The 20,572-nt window shown below is 41.9% G+C and overlaps 1 protein-coding gene across 1 annotated transcript in view; it reads left to right on the top strand.

Annotated features, from left to right (window-relative positions):
* TTBK1 (tau tubulin kinase 1) overlaps positions 1-20,572 on the top strand; it is a 95,571-nt gene that overhangs the window by 21,185 nt on the left and 53,814 nt on the right. The window contains exons 4-6 of the mRNA XM_010577805.1: positions 741-814; positions 4,358-4,498; positions 5,603-5,707. Of these exons, the coding sequence (XP_010576107.1) occupies positions 741-814; positions 4,358-4,498; positions 5,603-5,707 (320 nt within the window). The remainder of the gene's footprint in view (positions 1-740; positions 815-4,357; positions 4,499-5,602; positions 5,708-20,572) is intronic.

The raw sequence follows: 20,572 nt of genomic DNA on the forward strand, positions 1-20,572 counted from the left end.
GAAAGGACACAGAGGGCCAGGTGGGGGTTTGGGGGGGGGGGGGTGTGTGGTTGGTTTTGATTTTGCCTGAATAGGTGTAGTTTGTACTTCTAACACCACGCCAGAACTCAACATGAAATTGCCCAGGTTTATTTCCTTCTTTTATTATGAAAATGCTTTAATGTTTCAATGGAGTTTTTCCATAAGCATCTTTCTTCTCCAGATGTTTCCGACTATTAAAATTAGAGTTCGTCCATGTTGAAGTAGCATTAGTTTAGCTGTTCAAGGTAAGCAATGCTAATAGGCAAGTGTAGTGGTGGTGTGTAAAAGCCAGCATTTACTGAGTAAAGTTGGTGTAATGAGCTTAAGCGTGCTGCCAGTGAACCTGTAAACCATGTGGTCATGTGCACTACCCGTGGTTTAGTTCAGGGATTGTGGTGGCTGTGGTGGTGTTGCATGCTGGTGGTGGTGGTATAAACTGCGGTTTGTCACACTCTCACTTGTGCCCTGTTTGAGGATTCAAGGATCCCTGACACTGGTTTCCACTCATGGCTATTTCACAGGTGGTTTTCTTGTTGAATGTCAGTACTATCCTGAGCTACGAGACTGAGAAGTACAAACAAAATCAGTCTGTTCTGCAAAGCTCCCTGCCTGATGTCACTTACAGTTACAAGTCCTTGATCAGTAACCATTTTTCTAAAAATCGTGATCACAGGATTGTTATCTTATGTTCCATTCTGTATGTTTCTGTTTCTTTTCAGGGAAGGATCATGTTTGCAGATTTATTGGCTGTGGAAGGAATGAAAAATTTAATTATGTGGTCATGCAGCTTCAGGTGAGTTCTGTGCTTCCCCTCTCCACCCTGTCCCATGGAGATGGCATCACAGGGAAGGATTTACAGTGAGAGAATAAGGCCAAGCACTGGTAGAGACTTTGTTGTAGATAGAAAGTGGGTGGAATGGGAGACAGTGAGAAGGGGTGATGTTGCTGTGATATCCCTTGGGATAGCTCCAGTTGTCAAGATGCGCTAAGATATTTCATAGCTCTCCTTCTCTGTCTAAGATGGCTTTCTCTCAATTTTCTGGGGAAAGCACTAGATTCAGAATGCTTGCAGGAGCTACCCACAGTATCATGCAGCAGTGGCAGCTGTTTGAAATATCTCCTGCTGAGCTCTGTGATGCAGCATTCAAAATACGTGTCTTGTATCAGAGCTCAGAGTGCGGTGGGAGCCCGTGGTATCACACCAGCAGCACAGTCTTCTCTATGAAAAGGAGTGATCTCTGGCTCCCCTGTCTCTACCAAGCTCAGCAGTAGCTTGGCTTCTGCTGTGAAAGTGTTTTCTCCTGTTTGAACACTGCTGATATTAAGTCAGTATGGGTAAATACTTGGGTAGCTAGCACATGGGGACTGCACTGCTAGACAGCCAGCTACTCCTGTCAGAGTTAGCCAGCTGAAGTCTTACATGAATGTCTACACAAGCCACAGTAATAGCAGGAGCTGCAGGGACCTCTGCATGGTTCAGCATGAAATTTCACCAAAAAACATATACAGTTAGATCTTCAGACCCCAAATATGGTGGTACTGTCATGAAAACAGCTTTCTTTTTCACGAAAGCGCTTTCTTTTACAGCATGCAGTCACAGGAGAAAGAGTTGGAGGGGAACAAGTGGGAAGAGATGGCTGAGTCAAAAACACATGGAAGAAAGGCCTTTAAGGAGAGGGAGATTGTCCCTGGCTCGAGGGGAATACTTTCAAACTAAAGGTGCTTCTTTCTGACACAGTTGCCTTGGAAGCTGGCCTGTTTCAGCACCTGTCATAAGAGTTGACAGGGAACTTGTCCTATCTCTCTTGCAGCTTGTATGATCAGGGCTTTGCTGTGCAAAGCACTGTGTGATGATACAATACAAGCCTACCCTTCCCCTGAAGACCTTCCAGCCCATGTCGTGTTTCTTTATGTGTAACTTGGGTGATAGAACATGCCGAAGGAAAGTGGGAAGGTTGAAGCACTAAGTAATGAGAAGTAAGCTGCTGCATAAACTGGCAGGTTATTTTTGATTGGTGAATGCTGAATGAAGTAAAATAGACACCAGCAGACCCCAGTACTTCTTTAAAGTAAACTTTTGATTCTTTTGAAGCATAGTTCTACTGCAAGGCAGAAATATAAAACCAGTAAATTCCTGGTGCTTGGGTTTGCCTTTTATGCACTGCTGGCATCCTAACTGCTGTTACAGATAGAAAAAACCTTTTGCTCTCTAACCAACCCTGGCTATTGCTGCTGCTGCAGTGTGAGTGTGAATATGATTCTTGAAAGAGCTAATCTGGAGTTCATGGAACAGCAAGGCTTCTAACCCCCCAATCCTGTCCTTAACAAGCCTAATGAAGATGACTATACCTTGGAAAAAAACTCTGCACAGAATCTCTTACTTTCTAGCCTGTTCTTGACTGTGTAGCTGAGCTCATAGAGTAGGCAGAGCTAAAAAGCCTTTCATTATTTGCAAATGAAGACTTTGATACTTAAAGCATTAGCTAGTTTTGCACCATCACTCTTCAGGCTAAACTCCTTCAACTTCAAGGTCTGCTGAGACATGGTTTATCATGTGTCCCTCTGACTGTTGTATACTGCAATTCTCTCCCTTTCTTTTTAGTCACTGGGACTGAGGTGTACACTCTAAGCTTTGCAACTCATTGAATCTGCTGTTTCTTAGCCAGCCTGATGGTGTTTATTTGGAAAATAATGCTCATTTTCTGTCTTTTCCTGGAGGCAGTATTGGATATTCACGTGCCTTGGGTTGTTTCTGGAGAGCAGGTGTCTGAGAGTGTCTCCCAAATCAGCTAGGGAAAGTTACGGCAGATTTCAGTGTGCGGCTCTGAAAAAAATCTGCCTTTCCTATTGTCATTGGATAAGAGAGTTGGTGTCCAAGGAACCACTTTACAGTGGAAAGAAAGATCTGCTGTCAATTCAGCAACTCGAATCTTTCAGGATAGCGGTGACAAATCTGTGCTGCCTCTAGTAAACTGTCACAGAAATTAAAAAAGATAAGCACTAGAGAAGTAGCTTAGTCTTATTTTGTTCATGCTAAGGAGCAAACCTGGGCCAGTTGCTGTGGCTTGGCTGTATCTATATTAGCTGACCTGTATTGAGTGTGGTTGTTTAAGGGACAGAGCCCTGAAGTGAAACACGGGTCAAACCAATTTGAGAAACTAGTCATACATTAAAAGAGCCAGTTGCAGTTGGCCCCTTAAAGTCTGTAAATAACTTGAGAACTGGAAATGGGTGGATGAATAGATGGCATTTCATTGGTTTGGAGAACAATCTGTGTTTTCTTGTCAAATGTTTGGAATCTTTTTTATATCTTCTGTTGTGAATTTTGTTTGAATACATCTGGACTTGTATTATAAGCATGTATGTCTTTGCAGAAGCAGAATCAAGAGATTCTATGGTATAGTGATAATCAGCACGTCCCTAAAACTTTTGTTCTTGATGCATGTTCTCTGAAACAGTGGACTCTTATTCCTAATGTTTTTGATCAGTTGATAAATGCATAAGTTCTGTGGATTAGAGGGGTACTCTGCCATAGAATATACTCATTTTAACACCTTCTTTCTCTTTACAAATCTAAAGAGGTATAGACAAATCTGAGATGACAGAGATCAAAGAATACTGTGATTTGTCTGGTGTTTAGTCTGTCTTTTTTTTTTTTTTTTTTTGCTAAATAGTCTTTGTTTTCATGCACAGCTGGTAGACTTTTTTCTCCCCAGAAATTTAATTAACTGGAGGTAAATTACCAATTTTTTTAATAAGTATTTTTTAAGTCAATGGAAAAATCCTCCTCTCCTGATTTTGAGTATGATTCTCTTGATAGACACTTTTCCCCATTGTGGTGTTGCCACAACAGTGCTGACTTGAGCTTGAGCCAGACACTTGTGTGCTAGGGATTTTTTGATGAAACTGCTTCTATGAGCTGTAATAGATAGTGGCTTCATGACCTGCTTAGCATATTTGTACTGCTTTAATCTTTAGATGGCCCAGAGAACAGACAAAGGTTGTTCTTAAATCACCTTCTATATAGTCTGGGTTTAACAGTAAGGAGATGCTGGGCTCATACAGTCTGAGGCACTGCTGTCCATGCCATGCCTATTTCCCAAATAGCACATCAGCTGACTTCCCAAGATAACGGTCTGGTATCTTCTTATCAGCAAATACATCACTTAAAAGTTAAAAGGAGGTATTGGAAGATCATATACAAGAAATAAAGGAGGCATAAGATGAGCACCTGTCTGATTAGCATTTCTGCTTTTTGGGAATGCGTGTTAGAACTTGCAGCTGTGAAATGCTATGCTTTAGTGTGATGGTTTAAGTGTTTTATTGATTATTTCAGGGGCGAAATCTTGCAGATCTTAGAAGGAGTCAGCCTCGAGGGACTTTCACGCTGAGCACAACGCTGCGATTAGGCAAACAGATTCTGGAATCAATAGAAGCCATTCACTCTGTGGGATTCCTGCATCGTGACATCAAGCCTGTATGTTGTTTTGGAAATTTTCCTTTTGGTTGTATGTCTGTCTGTTCTGCTTGGGTCAATAAAGACAGTCTGAATATGGGCAGGTCTCAGTGGATGCATTTAGGCCTCCTTGCACACTCCCACTGTCCAACACATTGGCTATTTTCTGTAAGTACGGAATAGTAATATAGTATTGTCATTCTTTTAAGTGCATAGCAAACTAGTTTTTATCAGCAGAGGCTGCTTCATGGTGGGTTAGTAGGTGTCAGTCAGACTTGTACCAGTCAAGATCACATGACAAAGCAATCTAATTTTGAACAATCATTTGGAGTCCAACCAATTATTACTATAAAAGGGGTTCAGAAAGGGTGTCTTGCTCTATGACCTATCACTTGAATAAATGCTATTTCATGTATTTGACTTCACTAAATAGTCCTCTTAATCTTTTCTTAGCAATTGCCAAAAAAACTGGAGCACAGTTTCCAGTGTGGCAAACACTGTCACGATGTTGGTCATCTGCCTAGGTGAGGCATCAGTCACTAATGTGACTGGCCAGAAATCCTTTAGCAGCCTTCCATTGTGGTAAAGGATATAACTTTAAGATGGGGGTTAAAAAAGAGCTGCTGCATTTGCTTGTTGTCAGTTTATTTACTAAGAACCAAACCCAGTGTTTTTTAGATGTCTGAATGTTCAAATAAATTTAGGTAATGCAATACAGCGCATGGAGATTCTGGGAGTTAGGGCAGAATAATGCATGCTAGTAGCTGAATCACAAACAGAAGCATTTGTCTGCGATAACTCCAGCCTGTTATGCAAGTGGTGGAGCTCTAACTGCAGAGCTAGGGGTGTTAAATGTCGCTCTTTCTCATAGCAGCTGAAATTTAGCAAAGATAATGTGAATTTTAGTTATTTTGAGACTCCACAGTCACTTATCTGCAAAGTGAACTTCTTAACATGGCAGTGATTCTCTAATCATGATGTTTAAGATGTATCTTAAAATTCTTCTCTTTGACTTATGTTTCCACCAGAGGCATATGGGGCTTTATGATAAAGTTTTGTTAACAAATGCACTCTTACCCAAGTTGCTAGTATCAAATTGATTTTTTTCTTTCTTTCTTTCTCTAGTCCAATTTTGCCATGGGCCGCTTACCTTCAACATATAGGAAGTGCTACATGTTAGACTTTGGTCTGGCCCGTCAGTATACCAACACTACTGGTGAAGTCCGGCCAGTAAGTAAATTTTAAGTAATTTTTTTTCCACTTCTGCAACTGCTTAGGCATGGAAAGATTTTGTGATTTTGTTTGTTTTGTGGTTGTTATGCTTGGTCATTATATTGGACTGCATTTTCTGCAAGGTGAGAAGCAGCAGGTGACTTCAACTGAGTTGGGATTCTAAGAAGGAATGCTTGCTTTTGTCTTACAAGGTGTGTGGCTTTTTTTTTTTCTTTTTTTTTTTCCTTTAGGGTAATCATGTTTTCCACAGGCTTGGAATACTTACTGAGTACATTATGGCCAAGCAAACAGGGTGAGGCCAGTGCTGGCCATGGAACTTCTGTAGTCCCAGAGGACTGGTTTAGTTCAGTTCTCTGCAATCTGGGGAACCAGGTCGGTGCGTTCCTAAAGCTTTTTATGAAAAAAATGCTGAAAGTTAGAGGCTGACCTGATCTCTGAGGCTGAGCTTACTGTGAACTGCAACCTGTAATGCTGTTCTCACCCTTGCCTGTTTTGTGTATATTGCCCTCTGTCCAGATTTCTTAGCAGGACTATTACAGCGTGCCTGCTTGGAGGGGAGGTAAGGGCAAGGGGCATAACTTGCGCCATGTGACATGTGCATTATCTTCAGTCCTTTTACCAGCACTGTGTTATCTGGGGTCACTCATAAGGATGCAGTACACTTCAGATGCTCTAGGTATCAGTCAGAGCATTCCTAGTTTTATTTCGGAACACAGCGCCAGCAGGGAGGGCTCAAGACAATCTCTCTGTTTATCATCCTAGGCTTATACCTTTTGGTCTGCACATCTCTTCCATCTGCAAGATAATTGTTGACAGTGTGAGAGCTAAATTCAGAGACTCTGTAGTGCAGGATATGGTTGGGGAGTGGGAATAAAGCAAAGATCAGTGAGTGGATTTTGTGTCTTTAGCAGATAAACAGAGCTGGGGGATTTTTCTTCTATTTTTTCGTCTTTTTTTATAAGTCTTTTCAGTTGGACATTGCAAGCCTTTTCTTATTAGCTGTAGATGGGAGCAGCCCTGAAGGTTGTGTGTCTGCATCTTATTCTTAAAAAGACACACACTAGGTACTACTGGTCTTCCTTGTCAATGCCGTTTAGTTTGGGGATAACCCTTCTCCATATTGCTGTTTTCAAAATGCAGCCCCACTCCTTTCCTCTTTCTGCAGTCAGAATTCAAGCCCATTATGGATTTGGTTTTCTGCAAAATTTCTTCATTACTTCAGTGAAGCAACTGTTTCATGTGTGTATTTCAAGTCCCATTGTTTGAATACTGTTCTTTCTTTACAATTAAAGAGCTAATTTTTCCAGATGTCTGTTCTTTTGGATCCTGTCTTTTCCTCCTTTCTCCCACTAATTTAAAATTACTTTGCTTTGATTTTGCTACATCCATAGAGAATACTCCCAGGCCCTGTTTTTGGAAACAGCACTACATCCAGCCTTGACATTTGTTAGAGCAAAAGATTCTTCAGCTGTTTCTCGCAAGTTGTGTCCTGCTTGGGTTGGTATGGGTGAGTGGGGCTTTGTTAGGACGCAAGACTCTGAGAAAGTCGGTCTTAACTCTGGTGGTTGGCTGCTTGCTTGTCACAGATGGGTCTTTTAGAAGGACTAATGTCACATAATCTTTTCCTGAAAAAAGACATGGGAATCCCCAGAAGGGTGGGAGTACGCTCTGCTGAAAGTGGTAAAAGGTCTTGGTTTGTTTGGGATGTGGGAGGATCATATGGGGTAAAGTCCCATATACCTAACGTACCTATTCTGCCATGCCACACTTCAGGTGGTAAGGCTTTTTGACAACAATGATACAATAAAAAAAATACATATTTACTTGAATCCCTTTTAACATTCTGTTGTAGTCACCAGGCTGTTCGATCCTTTTGTGTCTCTGCTGCCTGTTACCACTGTTGAGTCCCACTTACTGGACTGAGACATTTGCCTAGAGAAGCATGGTGTCACTGGTGCCCAAATAATGCACTGAGGATTAGGAAAGAGATGGGGGTGAAGGGCAGTATGACAAAAAGTGAAATGAGATTTTTTTTTGTGGGTTTTTTTTCTTTTTCTAATTAAGAACTTTATCTTTTATTTCACCAAAGAGATTATTTCAAGCCAATAAGGTAGATTCTTCTTCCTCCATTCTCTTTCAGTTCCTTTATGCATGAAGAATACAATTCCCAAATTTATAACATGATCATCTTGAGCCTAGGTTTTTTGTGATTTGGTTCTGAGGTACAATACACAAGATAGGTAGGGGAAGGAGCTCACTTCTTCTGGAAGCATGTCTGAATTTTGCTGTCAATCGTATTCATTTATTAACAAACATTTTCTGCTCAAGTAGATTCTGTGCAGTTTCCTACAGTTTCAGAAGTATTGTCATGCTTCATGAATAATACCATAAAAAGTATTTGCTGTTTTCACATCCTCTGAAATTCATAACCTCAATCTTGCTTGTCAGCTTTTCAGAAGGACTCTGAATGACTTGCTAGTAATGCAGATAATGGGCCTGGCCTTTAGGATGCTTTGGTCTTATTTTGGTTTTTTTACTTACCTTTTGCCTTCTTATTTTTGGTCACTTTTCTTGTTTTTTTGAAAACAAGTTTGATTTTGAAAAAGGGAAAAGCCAGTGATTCTGTGGAGCAAAATCCTCTAGAAAGCTGTGTTGGCACGGATTTTATGTATTTACTTTTTATGTGCAATTCACTGATGCCAAAGAGTATGAATTTCTTATATGAAAAGGCAAGGAGCTCCTTAGTAGGCAGATAGCATAGACTGTCACTAAAAAGGTCTCGTTCTGATTTTCTAGAGGTTGATTAAAGCTTTGAGGTGGGATCATTTCTACTCTCCATGATCTTCATGGAGCATTAGTTCCTCCATCCTCAGCTGTTACCACTCTGGCTTTCCAGACCCTCTTTCAAGGGTTACCACAGTAGCTTTTACCTAGGGAGCTGTTATTCTGCTAAGCTTCTGATGAGTAGTATGTATTTGGTTTGTATGTATCCTCCTTTTACAGAGGATAGCTAGTTGACAGTTCAACTTGATTGCTCAGCATTTATAAAGTTATGGGCCACTTGGCTTAACGAAATCCAAATTTATTCTGAATCTGAATTTATTCTGTGCTTCTAGGAAAACAAAACTGTTCTACCTTATGTGGGATGCTAATATTAGCAGAAATGCTACTCTTTGGAGAAAAGCTGTTGTTGCACAGATTTGCTTTCATGGGAACGGTCTCACCCCTCTACCACTTGCCCCTTGCCAGGTGTTGCAAAAATCTCCTGGATAACAGTCTGTAGAAACTCATATTGCACTATAAAGACAGAAGATGGTTGGGGCCAGAGTGTGTGTAAGGCAGCATCGGTAACAATTTTTCCCTCTGTTTGCAATCAGGGGAACTTGGCTGTTCTCAGCAGTCTCATTACTTGATATTCCTCTGAGTGCTGTAGAAGTCAGTCTTTGGTAGTTACTCCTTTGGACAGGTAGAGCAGATGTACATCAGTCATGTAGCCATTTGGTGTCCGCTGTGTGTTGAGAACTGCTTAGGGCCTGGCTGAAGGCTGTTACTTTGGCTACCATCAGCATTTCTGGCATTTGGGTCAGACTGAACATCCTGGCTAGCAGGAGGGACTCTGGCTATTATGATAAACAGGACACACTGCTAGTGCGAAAGAATTTAATCTTTCCAGAGGGTTTTGTTTTCAAACACTTGGGAGGACAGGGAAATGAAGGAAAAGACAGGCAGCTTGGCAAAACTGCTAGAGGAGATGCTGATTTCTTCACTGCTCCCCCCTGCCCCTCCAAGCCTCACCTTCTGTTTGAAAGGTTGCAAGTACTGGTTAAGATCTGTGATCTCTATTCAGCAGGGTATGTTTGACCTGGGATTTCCCATTTCTCAAGGGAGCACTGTCACTGATAATTCACAAAGTATTCCTGGTCCATTACCCTTAGTAAAACATTTTGGTGCTCAATACTTACATATGTACTGAAACAGAAAGTGGAAAAATTACTTAGTCACAGTAAACAGGGCCATCTTCAGGGCTGTGAGACTCCTCAGGTCCGTTTTCTAGGGAATATGTCTTAATTTTGTGCAAAGCTATAAAGCTTCAATGAGACTGTTCCCATTCTGCCTGTGGCTTAAATATACAATGTTTGTGGTACGCTGCTGTCGGGTGAGAACACAGGAACTCCTGTAGGAGAGGAGGTTATTGAACCTGAGAATTGCAAACTGTGGGTGAATGACCTAATGCTGGAGAGAAGAAATTGTGCTCCTGTCAGCGTTGCCCTTTTTTTTGTAACTCTGAACCTTCATTTCTTGTTTTTCTGGTTCTGCTCAATGTTCACCAGAAAACTCCTGGATTGCTTCACCCTGCCATATTGCCTCTCCAGGCAGAGTTATTCAAGCCCCCTGTGAGTACCAAGGCTTGCAATTGCAAGGCTTCCTTCAGTTGTCGTAAGAAGGCTTCCATCTACTTTTTCTTCCTGATCTGGCAGTCAGTAGCAGATGCTTAGCATTATGTTACCTGTGTTAGTTGGTGCTGATCACTTACTCATCAGTAGTGACTGTCTCCTCATCACCTGCTCCAAGGAGAGCTTCATACATTCAAGCCACTCTTGTGCAAACACACCTCCTTGCCTACCCAGTCCTTCTTTCCATTGATTGCAGCACTCAAGCCATGCGAGCTGTCCCACCAAGTCTCTGTAATCCCAGTGAGATCATAGTTTTGCAATGGCACATGGACCACTAACTCCTCCTGTTTGTTTTGCATGTGTAGGTGTTTGTGGACAGGCATCTGAGGTGGGCCACCAGTTGTGCTGCTTTCCCAGGGGAGACATGAGAGCTTCTATCATCCTCTACCGTGGCACCTCCTCACAGCCTTTGTTCTTCCATTTCTCTTCAGGTTATGGTAATCCTCTCTCATTGTACCTGCTTTAAGCCCTCCTCACTAGGGTAGCAACCCTAGATGCAAAGCCTTTGCAAAGATGCTCTTGCCAGATGGGTCCCTTCTTTCACCAACAGTCCTTTTTCCTTAAAGAGGGACCCATGGTTATAGAAGCCAAAGCCGTCTTTGATAGCTAGGTGTTGATTTGCAGGATGCATCCAGTTCTACCTAAGTTTCTCCCACTCACTGGCAGGATTTAGGAGGACAGCACCCGGCCCCCCGTGCCCCCAAATCTGTAGTCACTCTTGGTATACTCAAGGTCAGCCCTTGAAAAACAGGTGCTTTTGGTGCTCCCATGAATGAGCAGCAAGGGTTAATAGTCAGAGGGCCACACAAACCTTGGCAATCTGTCCTTATCATCCCATATCCAGGCCCCCAACAAGCCACAAAGCTCTTGAGACATCAAGTCAGGCCAGTAGATGGGGCTTCCATTTCCTGCAGGAAGGAGTCTTCAGTGACCATCACTCACCTTTGCTTCTTGGTATGAGCATTTGGTTCAGGCTCAGCTGGCTCCCCTGACCCAGAACAGGTCTTGTTCCTCCTCACCAGTTCCCAGGTTACTAAATCTGGAGCATCTGGAGCAGGAGCCTCCCTTCTGCTGCTAGCTTCCCTCCTTTTGGGAGTCTTCATCTGTTGGTCCTTTGGGCATAACTGCCAGTTGTCCCTTTTTCCTTGCATCGCAGCATTCATGATTTTCGGTTTCAGAGGCTCTGTGAAGATAGTGTCGATCTCTTGTTCACCCTCCCTGATGCTACACAGTCTGCTCACCTCCTTTCCCACCTCACCACAGCTCCTTCACCTAGGAACTCCACACCTCAGCCAGAGTACTCGTAGAAAGGAGGCCACTGCAGAGGCACCGGGTGCTCTCCGCAGCCCAGTGAGGATGGCCACATCCTCCCTTTGGGGCTTTTTCTGGGTTGAGGTCTCCAATGTGTTAAAGATAGTTGCATCAGCCCATGCTGGGGACCAAGCCCCGTGGCCCATCATCAGCATCGTTGCAGCCTGTCAGGCCCACGCTGTCCCAAGCAAAGTTTCTGGGCCCCTTTGCACCCTTGTTTTGCTAATTGCTGTCACAACTGTTACAGCTGTGTTAGTTGGCTATTTACTGTGCTGCTTACAAATATCATAAATAGAGGAAAAAATTAAATCAACATTTTCATGCTTTTCATGCCAAAGTTTTTGTTAAACATCAAGAATCTCACAGTTAAACTTTGATCTAAAGGAAATTGCGTTCTGAGTTTGGCTGATCTTAAAACATTCTTGTCTATGATATGACAAATAATGTAACAGCAGAGGGGAAACTGAAAACACAACTTTGACCAGGTTGTATCGTAAAGTTCTTGTTGTGTGCAGGTATTTAAGAGTTTGTTGCCTCTTTAACAGACAACTGTAATTGCCACCACTCAAATGAGAGAGAAGCATTGTCTTTTGCAGTGTAATTTCTTAGAGTGTGGACTTTCTCAGGGACTGACGTTTTTGAAAATTCAGATGTACTATATGGGCTAGGTTGCCTGTCTGTATGCACAAATGTTGTAAAGAACACTGTTGGTGATGCGCTACTTTCCCTTAGAAAAGCTGTGTAGACTTTTCCTGTTTACATCCCAACTAGCCACATTTCTACTGATTTTGTTCTTCAGGAGAGTTTCAAGTATTCATTCTGGTGCATGGGGTCTGAACCAACATTATACCTTTTAAAAATTAGTATTGCACATGCCAAATTAAACAGAAAGCAAGGGGACTGCATCTGCCCGACTACATGTACCCTACCTGTAGGATATCCAGAAGCACCTTCTTTAGGACTGGAGGCAGGTTACCAGATGAGATGCATCGAGCCAGTGATGCAATTGTTATGGTCCATATGGAATAGGATGATGAGAGCTACAAAACCTTTTTTAGTGCCTTTATACAAATCTAGATGAGGTAACAGTTGATGATGCATAAGATACCACCCATCCGGTTTCAAAGAACGTATTGCAGATCTAAACAGTATTCAGAAGTCAGTAATGACAAACTCTCGTGAAGAGGGATCGAAAAGATTGTGATTGTAACCTGAGCAAGAAGGTGAATAAAAGTAATTTCATAAAAGTCTGTAAAAGACTGTGAAGCCTTGAGAATTGAATGAGAGTGCCTCTGTTCTCTTTGGTTACATAGGAGCAAGATACTCAGTGATAAATTTAAACCTATAAAGGGATGCATTTATTCATGAGGCATCACTTGCTGCCGCAGGTAGTCAGCATGCATTGGGAAGAGTAATACAGCACATGCGTGCAGGTCAGAGACTGGTCTAAATAGCAGCGATGGGACAGAGTGTGCTGTGGTAAAGGTAAGGGCCAGCTATAGAAAATAGTGGGGGGGCTATAAACTGGCAGGTGAAATTATGTAGATAAAAGGTGATGCTCATGGTGTGTGTTTGGCGGGGAGAACGGTTCTAATTTCACATATATGATAGTGGCCTCTGAGCTGACAGGTATCACTGATAAGTAAGACCTTGGTGTTATGGAATAGCTTCATGAAAACATGGGTTTGATATTCAACAGCTTTCAAGAAGGTGCTCAAACATTAGAAGTCATCGGGAAGGGAATACAGGACAAATCAGAGATCGCTGTTGTGACCCTTGATGAGATGGGGGTGGCTTTTCAGAGTTCTCATAGCATACCTGAGAGAAAACTAGGCAGATCTGAGGTGGACTGAGCATCTATTGGCCTTGTTCTTGCAAAGAGCCTTTCTCTTTGTGTTGGTCATAGTGTGATGCTAGCAGCAGTTGTGGAATGGGTAAATATAAAATCTGTTTAGAAACATTTAAAAAATGGAGGTGAAAGAAAGAACTGGTGTTTTCTTCCATATCAATTGTGTTCCTGCAGAACATTTGCACCCCATTTTTGCCACGTTGGAGGAGAAAATCGGGAAATACAAGTACGTTGGGGAGTGTTGTGTTGGACCAATCTGACCTTTGTCCAGACTACTGATACATAGGAAGCAGTTTTTCCTTCCCTAAATACCTAAAGCAATCCCATTGCCTCATCCAAGGCCACTGTCCTTGTTTTTCAAGCTTACGTTCTGCACCCTCCCACACCCCACAGTACCTTTTTATCCATGGGATCTTCCCAGGATTTGTGCTATTATACAACTTCAGTGGCAAGGAAGCATAATTTTTTATATGGTTATGCTGATGTGTCAAATACTTTGTTATCAGCATGAGAGTTTCCATCCAAGTTTCAAGTGGGCAGTAGTTCAAGCCACGTGTTTCTCAGTCATGGAAGGCTTGGAGATCTGCTTAAGGGGAGATGGCTTACGGAGGGTATCTGTTAGTTCAGCTCTAGTTAATAAGTGCTTTCAGATGCAGAGGGTACTCTTCTGAGAAACAAGTTGAGTTTTCTCTTTGTGGTTTTGTTTGGGTTTGTTTGTTTTTTTCCCTTCCATGAAAACGTCCATTTTGGGGTGAATCCCAAGACCTTTCATAACAAATTTGATATTACAGCTTGCAGAGACCATTTTAGGGATTTAACTATTATTTCCTCTAGATGCAGTCTTCTGCCATGGTTCAGATAAAGACATGAGCAGTTTTGTTCACTGTGATGTCCTGGTTGTACAACCCACCTTTGTCATGCAGCAGTATAAGCAGTCAGTGTTGATGCACATCTTAGGACAACAGAACTAAACAACTGGGGAATAAATTGAAAAGTTGGGTTTTCTTAAACTGTGGAATTATCTTCTATAGAAAGTGCACAAGTTAAAATTTTTATCTTGCATTAATTTTTATAGCAGAGAGCTGGAGTAGCAGAACGTGTTTGATACAGAGAACTAAGGCTGAGAAGAAAATTTGAACTTGGAGGGGAAAATAGACATGAACGTTGTTATACAGATAATATGATGAACAGCATATGCTTGTATAGTGGAGGTGTTCTGAGTTATGAAGGTCTTCTGTGCTAATGTAGGTCAGGTTTTGGACAATAACTCCTTGATCATTCCTGGTCTTTGTTCAGGTCCGCTAGTTTTGTAACTAGCGTGAAGTGCAGAAAGCATTATACTTTTTCTCTGCCTGTGACACCCTGCCTTCAGAAACATATTCCCTGTGGCTCCACAAATATTAATTGAAAGTGGTCGAGGGTTTAGCAAATTGGTCTTAATTATTTATTTGAAAATAGAGGAGAGGCTATGTTTTTCCTGGAATCTCTCTCCCGTTGCAGGATCTGGGCCGTTATGCTCAGCAAGCATTTTTTTAGCTTAGTCAGCTGCAGCCCATTGATTACATCTCGGATCTCCTCGTGGCTCAGACTGCACTGCAGTAGTTTGCAGTGCCTTGCTGTAGATACTGTACATGTGCGAGGGTGGCTCTGTGAGTCAGTGGGCAGAAAGAAGATGTTGTAGGCAGGACAGTGCATAGCCTGTTCAGACTAGCATGATGAAGGCTGCAGAAATTTGTCAGCTAATTGAGAAAAAGGTATTTATTTTCCAAATGTTTGTGCATAGTGTTAAAAATAAACTTCGCTGCAGTGAACAAGATATTAGAAGAGGAGAGTATGGTATGTTTTTCTACTAAATAGTTCTCCCCCCACTGGAAAATGAGCTATAACACAAAGGATATTAAATCCTACCTCGTAAGACCCCCAAATAATCAAACATAGAAGCCCAGTAGCTTTTATACTTTGCACGTGAAATATATGTAAAGCGGTAATGTTACGTAGGAGATGAACATTTTGCAGTAGAATAAACAGATTTGTGGACCTGCAGTACTCGGAGTACTATATTAGCTTAGGAAGGGTTATGATTTTTGTCTCGAACTTTGTATTGTAAAAAGGTAATTGGAGAAAAGGCTGAAAGCACAGCATAGTCACATTGGTTCACACAGAGATGGGGAAAAGAAAAAAATGGACCTATGTCTTTAAAAATATTGCACATTTAATATATTATAGAAATGCCATTTCTCTGGGAATGGGTTAGTTATAAATCGTGAAAATTATGTAAAGGTTCTCATTGCTACTTTCACTGTTGGAGTAGCAAATTTGGACTTGAGAAGCAAGTTCACATTCTGGTTTAAAACATTACAACTACTGAAAGCCAGTGCAATTGAAATTAATGTATTAAAAGCAGACTAGCTGGTGGATTTGAAAATCTATTAGCAAGCAGGGACTCTTGTATCTTGTATAACTAGCTGTTTCTCTGCTTTCCTCCCCTGCAAGCCCTGGTTCAGTGAGGGTGACCTCAGATCATCTACATCAGGTTGTTGGTGGTTTTCTTCTGTGTAGCAGCGCTCTGGTTAGAGGTCTTGTGCTACGGGGGTGAGGGAAAAGGAAGGACAACTCAGGCTCAAATCCCACATATGCCTGCAGGGAACTGAGATCCCATTTTCCATTTCCGAGTGCCTTTATTGCCAAGCTGCAGGGGGGATACAGTATGTCCGAATGTGTCATTCCTTCCAGTCGATGCTGTTCCACTTGAAGCTCTGATTATTCTTCCCACTGGACTACAGAGAGGGACTGTTACTGTGTCTGGTGGTGAGGGAACAGGGGCTTCACTCCCTGGGCAAGTGAATGTTGAGTTGGATTGCAGGTCAAGTCTTCCCTCCATCAGGTAAGTGCATTTGCTGCCAGGTTACAGAGTGCCTGTCATACACTTTCTCTCTCTTGGTAATAAATATTCAATTATTCTGTGCAAAAGGGATCCTTTCCAACATGGATGTTCTTAGACTTGCATCTCAAAGCACCCTGTGGATTAGGGGTGAGGGTGTAGTCTGGAAGGAGGGAGGTATGGTGTTCATGTCTGTGCAAGGGGTGGAGAGATTGGAACTTAGCTCTGCTGCATCTCAGTGATTGCCACGACTGTCTTTTATCTTCTTCTTTTTGGTAGAAAAGGACTGTCTTCTCCCTCTGACCCCAGGAAAGCATTATGAACTGTAAATCCCAAATGAGATGTGACTAATGCTCTACAACACTCTCCAAAATATTGCCATTTCAGTGGTTCCCCTGCTCTGTGTTACAGTGCATGAAAAACTTGTCTGTCTTACTAAGCACTCCCCATGCTTTCCATGGGGATATTCTGTGCTACTTGTTCCCCAATGGGACCGTGCATGTAAGAAACAAGTGCAGCTCCGAGGCCAAAATTCTCTTGATAAAAATCGAATGATAATTGAAAAATAGGATTACAGCTTAAATAAGCTTTTGATTTAAAAATGCTCATTCTTAGCCCTGTTTCTAATGTGAGAAAGGCATCCTCATCTAGAGCACATATTCTGGCACAGGAACCGCACAATGAGATGGTTGGTGCATGCTATTCAGAAAGACAAAATTATTACCCTGGACTTTTCTGATGTTAAAATCCATTGGAAATCTTGAATTCTCCGAAAGTAAAGAAGGGAAGATGGCATTTTAACTCACCTCCTTCGGGTCTTTTGCTTTGGAAGGAATAGTGGGAGACTACTAAGTAACTTTCTCAAAACTAAATTTCACACACAGTCTACGGAATTCTTAGAATTTGCACATTTTTAGGGAAGAGGAATACTGAGACTCGAATAAGAAACTCCATTGGGTTGATTGCTTTTTATTACTTGATTTCTGTTGGAATAAGTATCTCTAAGCCGAGGTCTTTTCCTCAGTTTACTGAATTGAATTTTAAGGTTATGCAATATAATATTGGCTCTTGCCTCTGATCAGGGTGGCCCTCATGTTTCTATACTGTGTAACTGACATCTTCAGATACAGTGACTGCGCATGTGGCCTAAAAGCAGCACTGACTTTCATTCTGCTGTCTTTCAAACCACCATTCTGCATCCCACCAGACAGCGGAGACCCCGCTATTTCTAGGTGGAGCACTACAGCAGTCACCAGGGAAGGGGAAGATGCCTGAAGCTGGCAGCTGTGAAGCCTGTAAAGTTGGAAAGCCAGTGACTGTATAGAGATTGCTGGTGAGAAGGCAAGGTGGTGGTTGCAGAAAAAGCTAAATACCTTGGGTGGAAATCCAAGGGGGACATCTCTGTTCGTTTTTAGAAACTTATGCACTAACGTTAGAACTTGCTCCCCTTGTTGGTTATTAGATCAGTTTGATTGGGGGAGGAAGGGAGGTGTAGGTATCAGATAATATTAGGAAGGAAAATCACAGTAGAACCGTACAACTGACCTGTGGTTGGGCTGTATGCATCTCTGCTCTCAGCTTTTTTTTTTATACTATTAGGTGTGATATGTGAGCAGGGCAAAGTTAGTCTCTAGAGGGACCCCTCTCACCACTTTACATAGCACTCAGAACCACACAGGCTCACTCAACACTTTGTGTCTAAATGAAACTAAATACAGCATGAGCCAACAGCCCTGGGAAGGATGCTGGGAGATGGCAACAGCTAAACAAGAGACCCAGGTTTCTGGAAGGATACAATATTGAATTGTTTTTTGATTCATTTCTGTTTAATTTTTTTCTCATTTTGTTGTTTTTTATCATGTTTTTCTTTGGGTTTCTCTCTGTTTTACAGTTCTTTTGGGCTCTTCTTTTGAGGCTGTGTTTGATGCGTTGGCTTCCCATCCGCTGCTCGTAACCATCTCTGCTATGAGTTGTGAGTGAGCCATCACCATGCTTCTGGGTTTTCATTTTGTTTTGTGCTTTTGTTATATATGGAAGTCCGAATTACACCTGGTTTTCTTTTTTCCCTCATGATATGTTTGTTTTTCAGCAGGAACGTGACAGCTACCTAAATATGATGCAGAGGCCTAGAACACTTGGGATTCTGCCTGAGGGGCTGGCAGACATTTGGGTGGTGCCAGAGACTGTGATTTTGTCACTTCTTTGGTTTCAGAGGCAAGGGGAGGGGAGTTCTCTTATCTTACATTTTTGGCTCCAGCTTCCTCTATTCATTTCTGACTCCCCACTGGGATAAAATATGCTGCTCTCATTAATGATTCTACAAAGTGCGGCTGTTTAAATTAGCAAGTCAAAACGCATTTAAGGGGTACAGAATTTGTCTCCACAGAAGAGGTGGAGATGCATATTCCTGCGTCTCCCCTATGAGCCTAACTAACGGAAGCAGGAGATTCCTAGAATTCACCGAGATACTTCTTTTTAGTTCAGTTAAAGCTTCCTCTCACTCTTCCTTCTTATCACAACTTTTCCAACAAGTCATTTTAATACAAGATATATCTCCAAGTGCTTCCCATGATCTGTGGCATTTCCTCTCTCCCCTTACCACCTGCTCTTCGATCTGTGCTAACTTTCTTTTCATTTTCTTACTGCTGGAAATCCTTTTCCTGTTTCCAGGAGAGGTGGGTTAATGATCCTAGATGACAGCAGGCCTGCTAGGGGCAAAGGTGGTGGATCTCATGAGGTGTTTGCACAGGCTTCCAGAAAGTTGGGGAGGAACCAGTGGTCATGTTCCCAGAGAGTACCACAGGCATAAAAAACAGCAGGAGGAAAGTACTGGCATCCAAATACAAGGTTTCAGGAAGGAAGATGAAAACTAGGACATTCAAAATACCAACCTAGGGACCAGTGAGGCAAGAGGAAAAATTTTAATCTCTATGTATGAACGTGGTGTAAGGAGCAGGGATTCAGATTAATGAGGTAATACAAGCACTGCTGAAATAGAGGGAGCGTATATAGGAAAGACAGATTTCATGTGAATCGTAAAGGAGACACTGTTGACACTTAAAATACAAATGATCATGAGTGTTTGAACTGGAGAATGATGAAAAGCTGATGGGTGCAAAAGAGCACAGTTTGGAACAATGCATCCACTTCATACAGGATTTTGTTACCTAATTCTGTCTTTGTGAAGTAGTGTACATTGCTAATACATTAAAAGGAACACAGAGTATAATTTTTGCTCTGTGTTAGCGATCTAACACATTCTCCCAAGCTAAAACTCATTTTAAACCAGGTTCTAACACAACGCAATATACTTCATATCTCTGTCATCTCCCTGACAGCTCTGTGTAATAAGTTACTTTAGCTTTGTGCTAGACACAATCTGAATGCAGGATGAGATATACTTTAGCCTGAGTAAGATTTTTGATAGTAATACTGATGTAGAAAAATTTAAAAATAAATCATGTATAGTTTAAAATTGTATTTCAGCCTGCTAGCTCATTACCTTCTTATAATTTTGGGGATTCAAACCAGTTGGATTATATATGATTCCAGAGTCTGAAGCTCCTAACTGTTAAAATTTCAGTTCTGTTTCAAATGTGGACCGGTCTGGACAGCAAGGATGCTTTATCCAGGCTCTTTTCCACTGCTGGGCAATGCAGTGGTGGTATGAAATTTGTTCACTGGAAGAAATGAGGAGTGTAAAGAAATCATCTGGAAAATTGATGAATTCAGAAGAAAAGTCAGTAACAGTTGGGTGTACAGCATGTGCTACAATAAATGCTCAGGCAGGAGCTGTTTGTTTGGATGAAAAACAAGGTATCTCCACAGCCATGGAAATATTTGATCGCAGTGATTAGTGATGCAGTCAAAAGGCATGACTAATTGCCTTGTGACTGGCAGGGCAGTCAAATATGGTTAAAAGAGGTGAAACCTTTATGACAAAAAGATGCTGTTAACACAGTTAGCATCTGCCTGTTTTGTTCAAATCTCTAAACATCCTGTCAAAACAATTGCAAAGTCTTACTCAGTTGCAGTGCTCTCCCTTCGCTGAGGTACCACACGAGAGAGGACTGGAGCGAGACCCCTTTGGGTTCAGCTGCCGGACTGGCTTGGTTGTTGGCTGTGGGACAGATGCACAGTTAAAAGATGGCTGGGCTTTTGGTTTGCTTCTGAAAGAGGAGGGGAATACATTTGCAAACTGCCTAGAGTTGTTTTCAGAATAGATCCAATTAAAGACTGCAAAGATAGCCTGTCTGCCAGAAATAGTAAGTATTGATCTAAAAAGATTTTCAGAGACATTGCCAACCATACTGAAACCAGCACATGCGGTATACTTGGTTCAGTACATACACAGTTGATAACTGAAG

This window comes from Haliaeetus leucocephalus, unplaced genomic scaffold (genome assembly GCF_000737465.1).
Source record: "Haliaeetus leucocephalus isolate CR32 unplaced genomic scaffold, Haliaeetus_leucocephalus-4.0 Scaffold577, whole genome shotgun sequence".
Classification (NCBI taxonomy): domain Eukaryota; kingdom Metazoa; phylum Chordata; class Aves; order Accipitriformes; family Accipitridae; genus Haliaeetus; species Haliaeetus leucocephalus.